The sequence below is a fragment of the Chaetomium tenue genome (assembly GCF_020726465.1).
Source record: "Chaetomium tenue strain MPI-SDFR-AT-0079 chromosome Unknown F5144scaffold_3, whole genome shotgun sequence".
NCBI lineage: Eukaryota > Fungi > Ascomycota > Sordariomycetes > Sordariales > Chaetomiaceae > Chaetomium > Chaetomium tenue.
Window position 1 is genome coordinate 551,745 of NW_027117331.1, and position 13,729 is coordinate 565,473.

Genomic DNA, 13,729 nt, shown 5'->3' on the forward strand with positions numbered 1-13,729 from the left:
GGTCTAGGGATCTTGGTGTATGAGTCCACAAGAAATAACCATACAGACGAGAGGGTATCACTAGAGGGGAGCCAGAGAAGAAATAAGAGTAGATTATGGGAAAGGGAGGAGGTGGTGTTTGAGGGAGGTATTATTCGGGTGTAAGTATGACTCTCAACTTCGCGGCAAATCGGGTGTTTGGACGGAGCAGCAGCCGAGCCGAGCGGGCACAAGGCCGAACAAACGAGATCCCGACCCCAGATATGAATGGGACAGGACCTAGAACCGTGGCCGGCCCCAGGCGTCGGGAAACTTGACGGGAAGGGAACCCGTCGAGATCCACCTGGTGGGTTGGGCCAGGGGATTTGGCCTGGAAAGGCAACTAACCCCTTCGTCCGTAGCCGAGAACACCAATGAGAAAGAGAGATTGCATCCACGAGAGGTAGTAGGCCAACGCCAATGACATGAAGACAAAGGGTAGATGTACAAAGATAGGGAACGGGGCGCTACTCTCAGAGTTGCGTCAAGGTGTGAATGCTCCGTTGATGACGACCCCGTCGGCTTAGCGGAGCAGCACCCTGATAGGACGTCACATCTCCAATTGTACCTGGCAACTGACTCCAAGAACCCCGGCAGATTCGCCATTCTCCTTGGGGAATGATGAAATGTTGAGTCAGCCCTCGGCTTGCACTGTCAACTGTCAACCGAATTCCCATTCCACTCTGAACACTAGCAGGAATCGGGCAACACGCGACCGTAAACGGGCAACCCGACCTCGTGACAAACTCCCATTGCAGCCAAGTGAGGGAGATGGGCCGGACAACCCCAAACCAAAAGCGCTACCGGAATGTTCAGTCCTGGCTTGTGATCGGGCAGTGACGTACCTAGCGGGATAACCGACCCCAAGCCGAGCTTGTGATTCTGCGGGGAAACCTGAGGGGTCTTTGAGGCATGTTGCCCCACACTGCCAACCACGAGCTCGGATGCTCCCGGGAACGGCCGCCCAGCCGCGAGCAGCCAATGCCGAGGTCATTTTGCGGGTGCCGAGAGGGCGGTGCACAAGCGACGACCGGAAACAACAACAAAGCAGGAGGAGATAGCCGGATTAGGGATGCCCTGGGTGTGGAGACTTGAGAAAACGAAAACGTCTGGGGAATATACATGGTGTGATTATTGCATTGTTAAATCGGGTATTGAGTATTCATGTCCAACCAGAAAACCCATGTCCGTCCCGCCGTGCCCATCTATGAGTTTTTGGTACCCCTTCGCATTGCACATCCCAGACAACAGAAGATGCGCCGCCAAATAAACCAAACCGCCAGTCCAAACCCACCGGGAGAAACCAATGAACAAAAGCCAATAAACATGCCCTGCTTTTGCGGACGGATCCTAGCAAAAGGAGGTGGCCAGTAAGAGAAACCCAAAAAAACCAAAAAAGAAACCTTCAAACTCCCTCATGCAGCGGCTCGATGTTGAACGCCGCGCCGTATTCCAATCCCCAACTAGTTCGGGGTGCCGACATCCAGCACGCACTGGCCGTTGGCGGCCCCAATATCCTTGAACGAGTAGATGCGGATCTCTCCGTCCTCGCTGCCGCTGGCCATGCGGCTGTCGCTCAGCGCGACGCACGTGACGGGGCCCCTATGCCCCACAAACGTCGCGTCGCACTTCCCGCTGCGCGGCTCCCAGCACTTGACCATGCCGTCGTTGGCCCCGCTGATGACGCGGATCGTGTCGCCGGCCAGGGACCAGACACCCTCGAGGTGGCCGAACATGGTCTTGATGCACCGGCCCGTCGCGCTGTCCCAGAGGCGGATGGTGCTGTCCAGGGCGCCGGACAGGAAATACCGGGGAGGGAGAGGGCGCGAGGGATCCGAGGCAAAGGTTAATCCGTACAGCTGGCGGATGTCCTCGTCTCGAGATGGCGAGTTGCTGCGCCGGTCCGGGTGCATGAAAGCCGCCGCCGAGTTCCCGTCGCCTCCGCTCGCGGTAGAGAGGGCATCGGTATTGTCGCCCGGCCCGGCGGTGCCGGTCATCAGCTCGTCGTCGGGCTCATACTCTGGCGGGAGAAGCAGGATTTGTTGAACATGCCCGACGTGGCCTTCAAAGGTCCGGACGACCTGCCTCGTGTCCAAGTCCCAGAGCTTTAGTGTTGTGTCATCCGATGCCGACATGACAGTCCTGCTGCTAATGTCAAGCCGCGTGGAGTTGACCCAGTCAGTATGGCCCTTCAGGCAGAAGGCCTCCTTGGAGTTGAAGTCGAAGATCTTGACGCTCTTATCGATCGACCCGCTGGCGAGGAGCTGCGCGTCGAAGTGCACGCTCACCACGCCATCGGTGTGGCCCTGCAGCGTCGAGATGCATTCGCCGGTACGCCAGTTCCAGATCTTGATGGTGTCTGACCAAGTCAGCGGATTGAGTTACCTAGCCGATGAGGAGGGGGAACATACTATCCAGACTGCCGCTGATCAACTTGGAATCGTCAAACTGCAGTGCGCGGATGCCTCGTGCATGGCCGCGAAGGGTGCGGATCTCCTCGCCCGTCTCAATGTTCCCTATCCACCGATGTTAGTTCTAGGTCGAGTACCCGGAAGGTGTGCAGAGGACATACAGATCTTAATGGTAGCATCGTACGACCCGGTCGCGAGGATGTTGTCGTCGAGTTGGAGACACGTCACGCCGTTGGTGTGGCCCTTGAGTGTTTTGACCGAGCATCGCCCATATTTCCAGTTGTATCCGACCTGAGTAACCACATTAGCATTTAGTCGGTCAGATCAACGACCGAGGGTGTGCACAAACCTGCCACCGGTCCTTGTACACGGCCTTCCAGCTCCGGGTTATAGGCTCTTCCTCCGGCTGCTTGTCGATACACCGCCGCTTGCCATCGGGGCCATCGGCCGATTCGATTTGTCGTTTCCCCGATGGATGTCCCAGGGCTTCTGTTGGCGACGAGTCGTTGAGTTCCTGGATCCTTCCGTTGGAATTGTCCTTCGCCAGCTGGCGCGCCCGCGTGTAGTTGCGCAGCTTCTTCCGTTCCAAGAGCGGCAACCCCCAACCACATTTGGTGCATTTCCGGTTGACGTGTTGCTCGCACATGCGCACCCAAACCGCATCGTCGTCGGCTAGTAAGCGCCACCTCTGGCTGACCTGGGCGGCCTTGGTGAGGCTCACGGTGTCGAGGAAACAGAGGACCTTTTGCGCGATCTCGACGGGTAGGGCAGCGATGAAGTCGATCTTGAGGGCTTCGCCCACCTCGCGGGAGACAAGCGATAGCTGGGGGAAGCAGAGCTGGGCGAGGACCCCCTGCAGCATCAGTTCGCGGTGGCGCGACGGCGCAGCGGAGAACAACGACCACACGTGGGTGATGGCTTGTTGATCGGCCGAGGTGAGCTTGTCCAGCTCCTGCTGTATCATGACCATCTTGGCCTCGTCGGCGGCTCGTCGACATTTCGAGTCGGGTCGGTGGCGGTAGCAGTATTTCGTGTTTGGGTTCTTCTCTCTCGCCGACTGCTCGTTTCTCGATCTCCCGACGGGCGCGTACATGGCCGGAATGTGCTCCTTCAAGAAGGGCGTGACCGTCTTCCCTATTAGTGATGACGACATGTTGGTCAAGCTGCCGCGCGACCGATGCCGTGCCTCCTCCTCTGGCCGTAGGTGATTGCAGTTTTTGGTCGTGTCCACCGCCTGATCTTGGTCGTCGACTTCCCGGTTGAGAACTGGAGTAGTCTTATGTCTGGTTGTGGATCGGTCTCTCAGGGGCGCCTGGTCGGCGTCATCTGTTGAGGGTTCGATGCCATCGTGCCCCGGGTGCGGCGGGTGCGGCGGGTGGCCATGGGGGATGGTGGAAGATTGGAATCGTTCCATAGGGGCGGCAGGGCGGGAAACGCAAGCAAATGGGTTTCTTGCGTTGGTACCAGATTAGATGGCCCGTGCAAGCATTGGGCTCGCTTGCCAGTGACGGTCAGGCTGAGCCGATTGCGTGCTGCTGCTGATGGTGGTTGAGACGCTGACCCTGTGTCAGGACTGGCCGGGTCTCGGAGCGGTCAAGCGGCCGGGTAAGTGGTTGAGAAGCGGCAGGGTGGCACGCAATGGGCTGCTGGTACTTCGCAATCGAGGGGCGGTAGGAAGGCAGGGAGGAAGGCAGGGTTGGGCAGCGAGCGGCGTTGCAGGCGATGCAAGGGAGACTTGGAAGTGGGATCTCGTCAATCTGAGTCTATCACGGCCCGCTGATTCAATTGTTGCGTTCGTCTGTAGTTGGATCTGCTCCCCGCCATCGGTCGGGAAAACGGTGACTATAATGGTCACAAAGGTATAAACGCCACTGCAACAGGGTTGAACTGTGCTTGGCCGAGAGATTGTTGCGCCTGGTCGATTTGCGATCTGCTGGCTGTTCCTGTGCGACACTTGGTGCAAGAAGCAGGCGGAATGGCGAAATCGGATGGTGGAGCTGCTTTGCGTCTTCGTCCCAGAAATTGCGTTATCGACAGTGGCCTGGTCTGTGCTTCCCGCTGCTGCCCGTCGCTTCGGGTGCGGGGAGGGTCGCAATTGTTAGTGTTAGCCCCAGCTGAGGCCCTGACTAACTGTTTTCTGAGGCGCAACGAAGAGGCACAATGGGATTTAGAATATGTCCTGAAGGTTAAATGGGGTATGAGGCATTGTTAAGTCTTTCCATTGACCGAATTTGACTCCAAGAACCTTGAATCCACGGCTGGCCAGCTGTACCTCATGTCGGGAACGGCACCTTAACTAACATCGGGGACCCACCTGAAGAGGGTGGGCCATGACCGGGAATGTCTCGCGTGATGGTCACTCGGGTTCCCCGACGCCCTCGAATGAGCAAACAACGCCAAATCATCGAATCGTGACTCAACCTTTTCTATGGATGACTTTACCAATAGTGCGAACCTCCTCTCTGGGAAAGAAATGAATCCATGGCATTGTGTCAAGTTTGTCCTTTGTTGGCAAAGAAGGTCCAGTGCACTATCCGAAGGGAAGAGTCTCTTCATTCAGCTGGTGTGTCAAGCCCGACTTAATGGTGGGTTGTGTTGCAGCACCCACACACATTGAGCTGCCGAGATGCCGGTGGCGACCAATTGCTCCCCGACTTTAATAAAGTGTCTCTTTCCCAGGACTTGAAAACTACCTGGTTGCCCAATGAGCAGCCTTATTGAGGCTGGGATTTCTGAGTAACTAAACCTCAAATGCTTGGTCCAACAGGATTTTACCTAATAGAACACTCTTCAAATTGTAAGGTATACTTCTGGCAATTTGCAACTTGAAGTCTGGGTGTTTGGAAGTACTCGAGACAGGACATCGTATTTTCATCGCAGTCCAGATCTGTGCCTGAGTCCCCAGGGCGCGAAGTCTCCCAGCCGATGGCGCCATTCCTTGGCATTCAGACGACAAGCTTGCCGAAACCGAAAATGACCCCACTTTAGAGTTCCACAAGGCACTATAAATGTTAAGTGAACTCCCTCTCTTGAAGTGTCAGCCTTGAAAGTCAAATTCAGAGTTGCAGCGATATGCTACGCGAAAAGACTATTGTGCGACGCGCTAATCGCTAATCGGCCGTTGCTGTGACACCGCAGAAGTCGGCCCTAGCAAAGGAGCAAGTTCATCTTCACGAGCCCCTCGGTATATCCGCCCCATTCGAAACAGCAACGAGTGGTTCAATCACATGTTCGGGTTTTACTACGTTTCGATTGTTGATGAGGTGTTGATGCGTTCGTGTCCTAGACTCGTAGCTGCGCACCAAGTCGCGTTTCCATTTCCCATATCGCTGTGATGATATGATTCAGGCTCGGATATGTTGGTGTTGAGCTTTGAACTAAAAATGATTTAATGAAGTTTAGAAACTAATAGAACGAATTAATATTCTAGGTTAATTAATACCCAAAGATACAAATTAGGTTAGCGAACTTTGGAAGGGTTGATCTTCCGGTATACCTCATCGAGGCGTAGTTGTTGATGATGGATTACTTAAGGGAGGTAGATTTCTTCTTGGGGTGGTGCGTGGGGCCCAGCATAAAACAAAATTCTGGGTATTAAGACAAATAGGTGAAAGCCTAAGGCCCTAGCTAAACCCAGCAGCGATACAATCCTAGGTGCGCCCGCTTCTCGGGCACCCATTAGCAAACCCGCTAACCCGTCTATTTCATGTTGGCAATGTCTTTGTCCTTTCCTTTCTCCAGCTCCTCGTTACCCTTAGTCTTGATGAACGCCTCACCACCCCAAGGACTTCACCATCAACCTCACAATACAAGGTAATCCCCCCCAACACTCCCGCTGCCTCTCATCATCACACCCTCCTCCTCGCCCCTCTCCTGTTTCACCCACCCGTCGCCCTCAACACTCTCTCCCCACCCCTCCTCCCTTTTCACAAACACCTCCCCTCCCACATCCCCCCTCTCTCCACCAACACCCCACGCCTCCAACCTCCCCTCCTCCTTCACCACCGCCACCGTCTCCCCCGTCACCACCCCCCCCACCGTCATCACCGCCACCGCCCTCTCCCTCTCCCTCTCCCTCTCCCCCGTCACCTTCCCCACCACCTTCCCCACCACCTTCCCCATCACCTTCCCTATCACCTTCCCCACCCCCCTCTCCGCCCTCTCCGCCCTCTCCGCCCTCGCCTTCTGCACCCGCCACCTCGCCGTCGTCTGCGCCCGCCGCGGCCGACACGTCGGGCAGCCCTTGCGCCGCAGGTCCACGTTGGGCAGCTGGCACCAGATGCACAGCCCCTGTGCGTGCAGGCGGGCGTTGCGCTGGCCGCGCTCGCCGGTGCCGTAGTTGGAGGGGCGGCCGCGGGTGGTGATGGGGGTGGTGGTGGCGGTGCGGGTGTGGATGGAGTTGAGCATGGGGGGGTAAGTGGTGTTTGATGGGCGGCGGATGGTGGTGGTGTTGGTGGTGGTGGTGATGTTGTTGTTGTTGTTGTTGTTGTTGATGATGGGAGTGGGGTTGGTTATGGGGAGGCAGGCGGTGGGGTAGGTGTAGAAGCCTTGTGTAGGCTGATATCCCTGCCCCATACCCGAGTCGAGGGGGGGGCGGGTGGTGTTTGATGCGCGGCGGCTAGTGGTGGTGCTGTTGTTGTTGATGGGGGTGAAGTTGGTGATGGGAAGAGGGTTCATGTTAGTGGAGTAGGCGTAGAAGCCTTGTACTGGCTGGTATCCTTGCCCCATGCCCGAGTTGAGGACTGACATTGGGCTGGTGTAAGCCTGGGCTTGCCAGTTCAGGCTCAACTGAGCGCTATCGTGACTCTGCGGGACCTGGTAGAACATCTGATCTGGGAGCGGCATAAGGTTTGGGCCGGCTTGAGGGTTGTTGGTGCCGTGATGGGGCAGCAAACTGTTTCCGAAACCATGAGTCGGCAGATTGAGATAGACGCCGAGGTTCGTGTTGGGTTGGTGGCCCGGTGGCGCATCGCTATGTACCGGAGCACCATTGGAGGTGGTTGTTGTTGGGTTTGGTGCGATGGAGAACCAAGGGTTTTCTGGGTTGCTCGGTCCGAGTTGTCGTAACTGATATAGCGCCTGATCGATCGCTTCCCGTTCGTTGTCGGTGCTGCCATGTCCAGGTTGGTGGCTGACCGAAGGGGTCTGAAGGCTTTTGGTGTAGCGCTCGCGCGCAGCATTGTGTCCGGGGGCGACCTGGCGCGTGGCACAAAGCTCCAGATCACAACTGCAGATGTTAAACTCTCGTTCCGGGGCGCCGCAGGCGACGCATGGGGGGTGAATTGTCATTTTCAGGGCAAGACAATGGGTTGTCAGCAGTCTTGTTGTGTTGTCGAACGAGCAGGAGAGAAGTGTGTGTGTGTGAAATGTTGTGGAAATTGTGGTGAATTCGAATCCAAGGTAAATGCCTTTTGAAAGTCGGTCGGTCGAAGAGAGTTTAGATGGGATAGACTTGGGGAAGTGGAGGGTGGGTGGCGGGAAACAAAGACAAGACAGCTATCACAAGGCACTCACTGTGGCTCCAAAACTTATACTCCACGAAATGGAGCTGTGGGAATGGAGGATGGGAGGTTGTGGGCTGTGTATGGACCTTGAACAGCTATATTGTGTATGTTCACGCGGGTAGTTTGGATGTAATGCGTAAGGATGTGGAGAAACCAGCATGTTCTAAACTTGATGAGGTCAACTTCTAAACTTACGAGGTCAACTCCCACGCGCGGTGTTGCTCTGCGAGGATCTCCCCTGCAACAAGATGTAGTTTATTTACTTTCTCGTACAGCTCGACCAATAAAACAAAAAACAGCACTATAGAGTTTCAAGCCCCCAGGGTTGACAATGTCTTTGTTCTAACAAACCTCGACCTGTTCGTGCAGATACACGGACTCGGGATGGATACTGAAAAAAAGATTAAAAACACAGAGGACAGTTTTCCCATGTTCACCAGAGACGGGAGGAGTTGGGGCACGATTAGTATGATGATGGCCATCCGTTAGAGATGCTGATAGTTATTAATTACATGTAGGTGCCAATACCAATGCCTCGGCACCTTGTTGCTCTTGGAGGAGTCGAAGCACCAGAACATTCCATCCTAGAGCGAACTAGGGAACCAGCCGCGTGACGTAGCCACTGGGCTAGCATCACCGTGGAAGCGATCACAGGATGTTCAGGGGTAGGTGGACGGCGGGAGCGACAGAGTGGCAAGGCGACGTCATGACTACCGCTGCTCATCAACTCTCACAAGGGACACGTGAAGGGCATCAAGGCACCTCGAATTAAACGACGCCAGTGTATATACTCCAAAATCACAAACGTTATGTACACATAACTAAACACCCGAAGACAGCCAGCCCACCAAGACCGTCCTTCTCCGTCAACTATAAGCCTAACCCCAACCCCTCCCCCGAAGCAAGACCACCCGCATTATAAACACACCAAATATACACTAAGCACTTGGTTTCCCCGGCCAGGGAATGCAGCGCACTCGCTAGGACGCCGACCGCCACCTGCCCCGCTTCTATGCAACAGAACAGAGTTTCGGGATGTGTTCGAACCGGGGGTATTCGCGCTGCGACGAGACGAATGAAGCTTCAGAGAAACATAAAAGAAGAAGTGACAATTGACGGCCCGTGTATGTATATATGCCAACGTCGCATGCAATGCCCCAAATGCCCCCAAAATCGCTGCAGCGAAGTTATCTCTAAGAGCCGCGCCCCATTACGACAAATGGAAAGGGTATTAAATCGTTGTTTCCCGAGGCCTAGCAGCACCAAAAGTGACCCATCGCTGCTGGCCCAGAACGAGCTTTCACCTGTCCCAACAACCCCCCTGAGACTTTCTTTTTTAGGGCGGCGGCTGCGACCGCTCACCATCGTGATGCCTCGGCAGCTGGGCACCGCCGTTCGAGAAAGCGCGGCTGTGAGCACGGCTGTGGCCGCGGTTGTGGCCGAGCCCCTTCTCGGCCATGCCGTCCTTGCCCTCGCTGGCGTCCTCGTCCTCAAACACCTTCTTCTCCAGCCACTGGGTGGCGCGGGCGCAGGCGGTGTCGACCCACTTCATCCAGGCCCAGGCGGCGGTGTAGGTCAGGGCGGTGAAGACGAGGATGGCGACCATCTTGTGCGGGCGGCCCTTGGGCTTGAGCCACACCTGCTCCTGCTGCGAGCCGTCCGCGTTCTTACCGGCGGGTTTCCAGGGCTCGCCGCTGATGCCGTAGACGATCCACATGCCCACCGTGCGCAGGATGGTGCCGTGCGTGAGGTAGACGGCGAAGGAGTGGTGGCCGAGCCAGATGAGCACGCGGTGCGACAGGGCCTTTTGGAAGAGCGGGGACAGGAAGAGCGAGATGGCCGTGCACCCGATGAAGAAGGCCGACGAGCGGCGGAGCAGGTCGGTGCCCCGCGGGACGAGGATGCTGCCGGTGCGGTGACCGTCCACGGGGTTAACGAGGAAGCGGTGCAGGCTGAGGGACCAGGGCGCCCAGTCCTCGTGTTCGGCGGGGTAGGATCCGACGTAGCCGCCAATCAGGAAGATGAGCGGGGCCAGAACGTAGGTGCAGAGCCGTTGGTGGTTGGAGATGAGGTTCTGGGTCGGGCGGTGCTGGGATAGCTCGGCGAGAAGGGTACCGAGGGAGAGCATGGCGCCGAACGTTTCTGTCACCTTGTTAGTTGTCTGTTGCGTGGGCGCCCTAGTTGCATATGCGCGCGGATGACGTACCAGTCAGTGCGTTGACATTAATCAGCCAGTACAGGACCATCAGAACATGCACCAGCATCCGATATTTGAACCGCATCCCGATGGTAGCCGCCAGCACGACGTAGACCTGGAAGGCACCAATGAGCAGCGGGCGCATCGCCCACTGGTGTCTGTCATACAGGTTTTCTGTGTTCGTCCACGTCGTGATGGACGTGTTGATCAACCTCTTGATGTTTTCCCCAAACGGCAAGGGATCCGGCGCGTCGAAGCGGACCCAATGGCTGTCACAACGGTTCGCCGCTGTGTAAGCGCCCAAGACCGACATGATGAAGCTGATGAAGGTCGCGATCAGGGCCGGCAGGATGAGCCGCGGTGGGCGGCGAAAGGCGCTGCGGGCGACCGATTTTAGGGCGGCGGGCTGGTTCCCTTGTTGGTACGCGAGTTTCACCGGCTTGTAGGCGCACACGAAGCCCGTCAGGAAGGCGAAGATGGGCACACCGATACGGCCCTGCCACGGGATCCGCAGGTACGGGAGTTGTAGTAGCCTCGGGGGCCCATTTTTGTAGTCGGCGGGCCAGAACAAGGGGAAGTCGAGGGCTCTCGCGATATGGGTAGCGATGACGAGGACGGAGGTAACACCTCGAAGGCCCTGCACGAGATAGCCGGGTCAGTCAACGTCGTGAACAGGACGCGGGGGGAAAGGTCCAGCAGCATGTGAAAATGGCCGGCCTTGTTCGTGTTTGCGTAGGTTGCAACGCTGCCACATGGGGAACTCCTGACGGGGCGACGCACCTCAACCCATTTGATGTTCCGTTGGTTTGGTCTTGCGCTCATGATGTTTGCTTAATGCCACCTCGGAACCGGTCCAACAAAGAAAGTAAGGAGGTAGAAAAGACAGGAAAAAAAAAGCCAAACAAGAAGGCGATGGCCACCGATGATCCTCCCCCACTGTTTGGTGCTGAGTGAAGAAAGTGGAGAAATCAATGCGAGACCGAGACTCTTCTAGGGCCAGATCCAAGGTGAGGAATTAGGTATGGGCGAGTTCAAGACGTTCGTTCGGTCGTTTCGTAAGGGAATGATGGCGGGCGTCGTCGTTGGGAGCAGATAGTGCCAGAGGGCCGGGAGGGTCCAAGAGTCGACAGCGACGCCGGAGGCATCTGACGACTGACTGCGAGGGTTGGCGAAATAATGTGGAGATTACGAATGACACGGACCTGTATCCGGCTTTCTCGACCCCGACGTCTCGGTACTCGATGGTTTATGGATTTTTGCAACGTCTTTCGCGGCGCCGAGATGGCGGGTCGGCAAAATGTGCGAGTTTTCGAACGTGGTTGAACCTTGGACGACGGGTGAGGTGGCCCAGGGCATCCAAGTAGATTTGCTGGAGATTTTGGTGGCGGCCCTGGCGGGCAAGGAAACGGATTTTTCATCTCTGGGTGACGGCTTGCCCGCCTCGCGCCAAGCGTGCCGCCAACCCACAGCGATCCTGGATTGGCGTGCCATTCTACAATTGCCAAGAAGGCCAAGATGAGCTGGGACGAGCAGAGTTCAGGGGCTGTGGAGATGCCTTGGATGCATGACCATGAGTTTCTTTTCTTCAACCACTCTCGAGCCACTCGAGAAGCACCCACTGCGACTGGCTGTGTAGCTTTCCGCCAACCAGAAAACGCAGCAGGCAGCCGCTAAAAGGGGCTACAGGAGGCCAGCGGGCAGTGGGTTCAGAAGCCGCATTCACCAGTGGCTGTTAGTCACGTCACTGAGGAGCGCCTTTGCCGCAGCGCAGCACCGCTGAAACAAGGAACCTGGAGTCGGTGTTTTTTTGGTAAACTCGGCTTGTGCCGAATTCCCGACTTTCTGACGGGTTACGAAGTGCCAACTGAGATTCGGTAATCTGATGGGATGCGTGATTGACGGTTTCTTTGCAATTCCTAGTGATTTTAAACCCCGGTTGGTGTGTGGTCCCTTGATGCATGGGAAATGGGAGCCCGCTTTCATTTCGGCTCTGACAATCTGGTATGGGCCAATGTCGTCACTGCCTTCCAAGCTCAATGCCATTTTTGCTCTTTCCTATTCCGGTTGGCAACGCAACCCCAAGATATCAACGGAATTATCTCCCTTGCTTGCTCTTTTCGAGATCGGACCACGGCGCCGTTGTCTTCCGGGCCTCTTGGAGGACAGAACTGCAAGTACGGAGTACTTCGTACCAAAGCCTGTTGTTGCCCAAACATCGGAAGCTAAAGGGAGAACAAGTTGCATGATTTATTGACGGCCCGGGCCTTGGCAGCCGCTCCAACTCACAGGTCGTGTCCCGTTTGTCCCACAGGCCACGCAAGTCTCCAAATAAACGCCGGTTTTCCTGCAGCTACGAGTGCCTTTATGGACTCGCGCATCTTCGCGAAATTACCAAGCCGGCCCCGATTGGCATTCACCCGGAGGAGACTCGGCGCTCCGGACATCGGCCAAAACTCCGGGCCTCTTTCGGAACAGCCTGGCCTCTTCTTAAAATAATAGGCAGCATAGGAGTCGGTTTTGACAACAACAATAGCGGCACGGTTGTTGATGCGGCCTCCCGCTCCGTGCCACATCGATGCCGAGGTCTGCAGAGGGATATTCTTGTTCTGGTACTTCGCACGGGTATTTGGCCCGCGCAAACAACCTCAAGCAAACAACACCGCCAATTTCCCCACCCCCAAAACCATATAGAGTTCTGACCGCCAAGTCCCGCCCACAACCCGTCGCTGCCGAAGAGAACGAGCCGGACCCGCCTCCCGAGAGAGGCACGGCGGTGAGAAGAATCCTTCGCATTTTGTCCACAGTACCAAGACAAAACATTCCTGCAGTCAGCTGACAAGAGCCGCCGCCGGGTGGTGGTTCCAGGATGGGGTTTGCGTGCTCAAAAGGAGATAAGAAACCCCCGGCAAGGGTGGAGCCGTGCCACCAAGATGACAGGTTTCGTGAGTTAGCTGCTGGTCCGCTGTTCAATTCGTACGAGGAAACTCTCCCACAATCCGTCAATTCGTTCCACCGTCTCGGTCGCTCAGTTCAATGTGCGGAGCCGTCTCGCCCCCCGGCATGTTTCAGCACCCGGTCAAGCCGGTTTAGCCACCAGTTAGGTCATGATCAACCTGAGATCTTCAGGGACACTTACCGCCAGAGGTTTGCATTCATCTTCGCGACACCGCCACGCATGTGATGCAGGTATTTTCTGCCAGACGCGTTCGGCGGCATTCCGTGGGAATGTTGACACGATTCCCGTGTTGAGGACCGCAAAGTTCTTTTCTCTCCAGACTTCCCCATTTCGGGAGTTCGCGCCACGCTATGCTTCATCGGTCACGGAGACGCCATCAAACAGCATCCGCCAATTTGGATGGTCCCACATAATACGGAAGAAAGATCAAGCGCTCTCCCCCAGGCTTAGGTAAGAAGCAAGATAGGAACCTGGAAACGTGACCTCCTGCTGTTTCGGGGAGTCTTATCCGCCAGACAATAGACTCAGAATCGCGGGCCGGAGTTAAACAAGCGGACATCTTGTTTGCTCGGCGCAGAGTCTAGACCAATATCCAGTTCAAAATTGTTAGGTAATTAGCGTACAGGACAAGACGCTTGGTATT

At 56.2% G+C, this 13,729-nt stretch overlaps 3 protein-coding genes across 3 annotated transcripts; all 3 read right to left on the reverse strand.

The window, feature by feature from the left end:
* Positions 1-1,481: 1,481 nt before the first annotated feature.
* F5144DRAFT_591247 (quinon protein alcohol dehydrogenase-like superfamily) lies at positions 1,482-3,582 on the reverse strand (the record flags this gene model as incomplete). Its single annotated transcript, XM_066790246.1, has 4 exons — positions 1,482-2,377; positions 2,430-2,534; positions 2,591-2,720; positions 2,779-3,582. The coding sequence occupies 4 exons, from the start codon at positions 3,580-3,582 to the stop codon at positions 1,482-1,484; spliced, it is 1,935 nt and encodes a 644-aa protein (XP_066644221.1).
* Positions 3,583-6,578: 2,996 nt separating this feature from the next.
* F5144DRAFT_644289 (uncharacterized protein) lies at positions 6,579-7,609 on the reverse strand (the record flags this gene model as incomplete). The annotated part of the gene is made up of 2 exons (XM_066792842.1): positions 6,579-7,468; positions 7,498-7,609. Coding segments are annotated over 2 exons (1,002 nt in total), but the record flags the coding sequence as incomplete, so codon positions are not given.
* Positions 7,610-9,269: 1,660 nt separating this feature from the next.
* Positions 9,270-10,952, reverse strand: F5144DRAFT_488315 (acyltransferase family-domain-containing protein; the record flags this gene model as incomplete). The annotated part of the gene is made up of 3 exons (XM_066785654.1): positions 9,270-10,075; positions 10,140-10,767; positions 10,809-10,952. 3 exons carry the CDS (start codon positions 10,950-10,952, stop codon positions 9,270-9,272), a joined length of 1,578 nt encoding a protein of 525 aa, XP_066644223.1.
* Between the last annotated feature and the right edge of the window lie 2,777 nt (positions 10,953-13,729).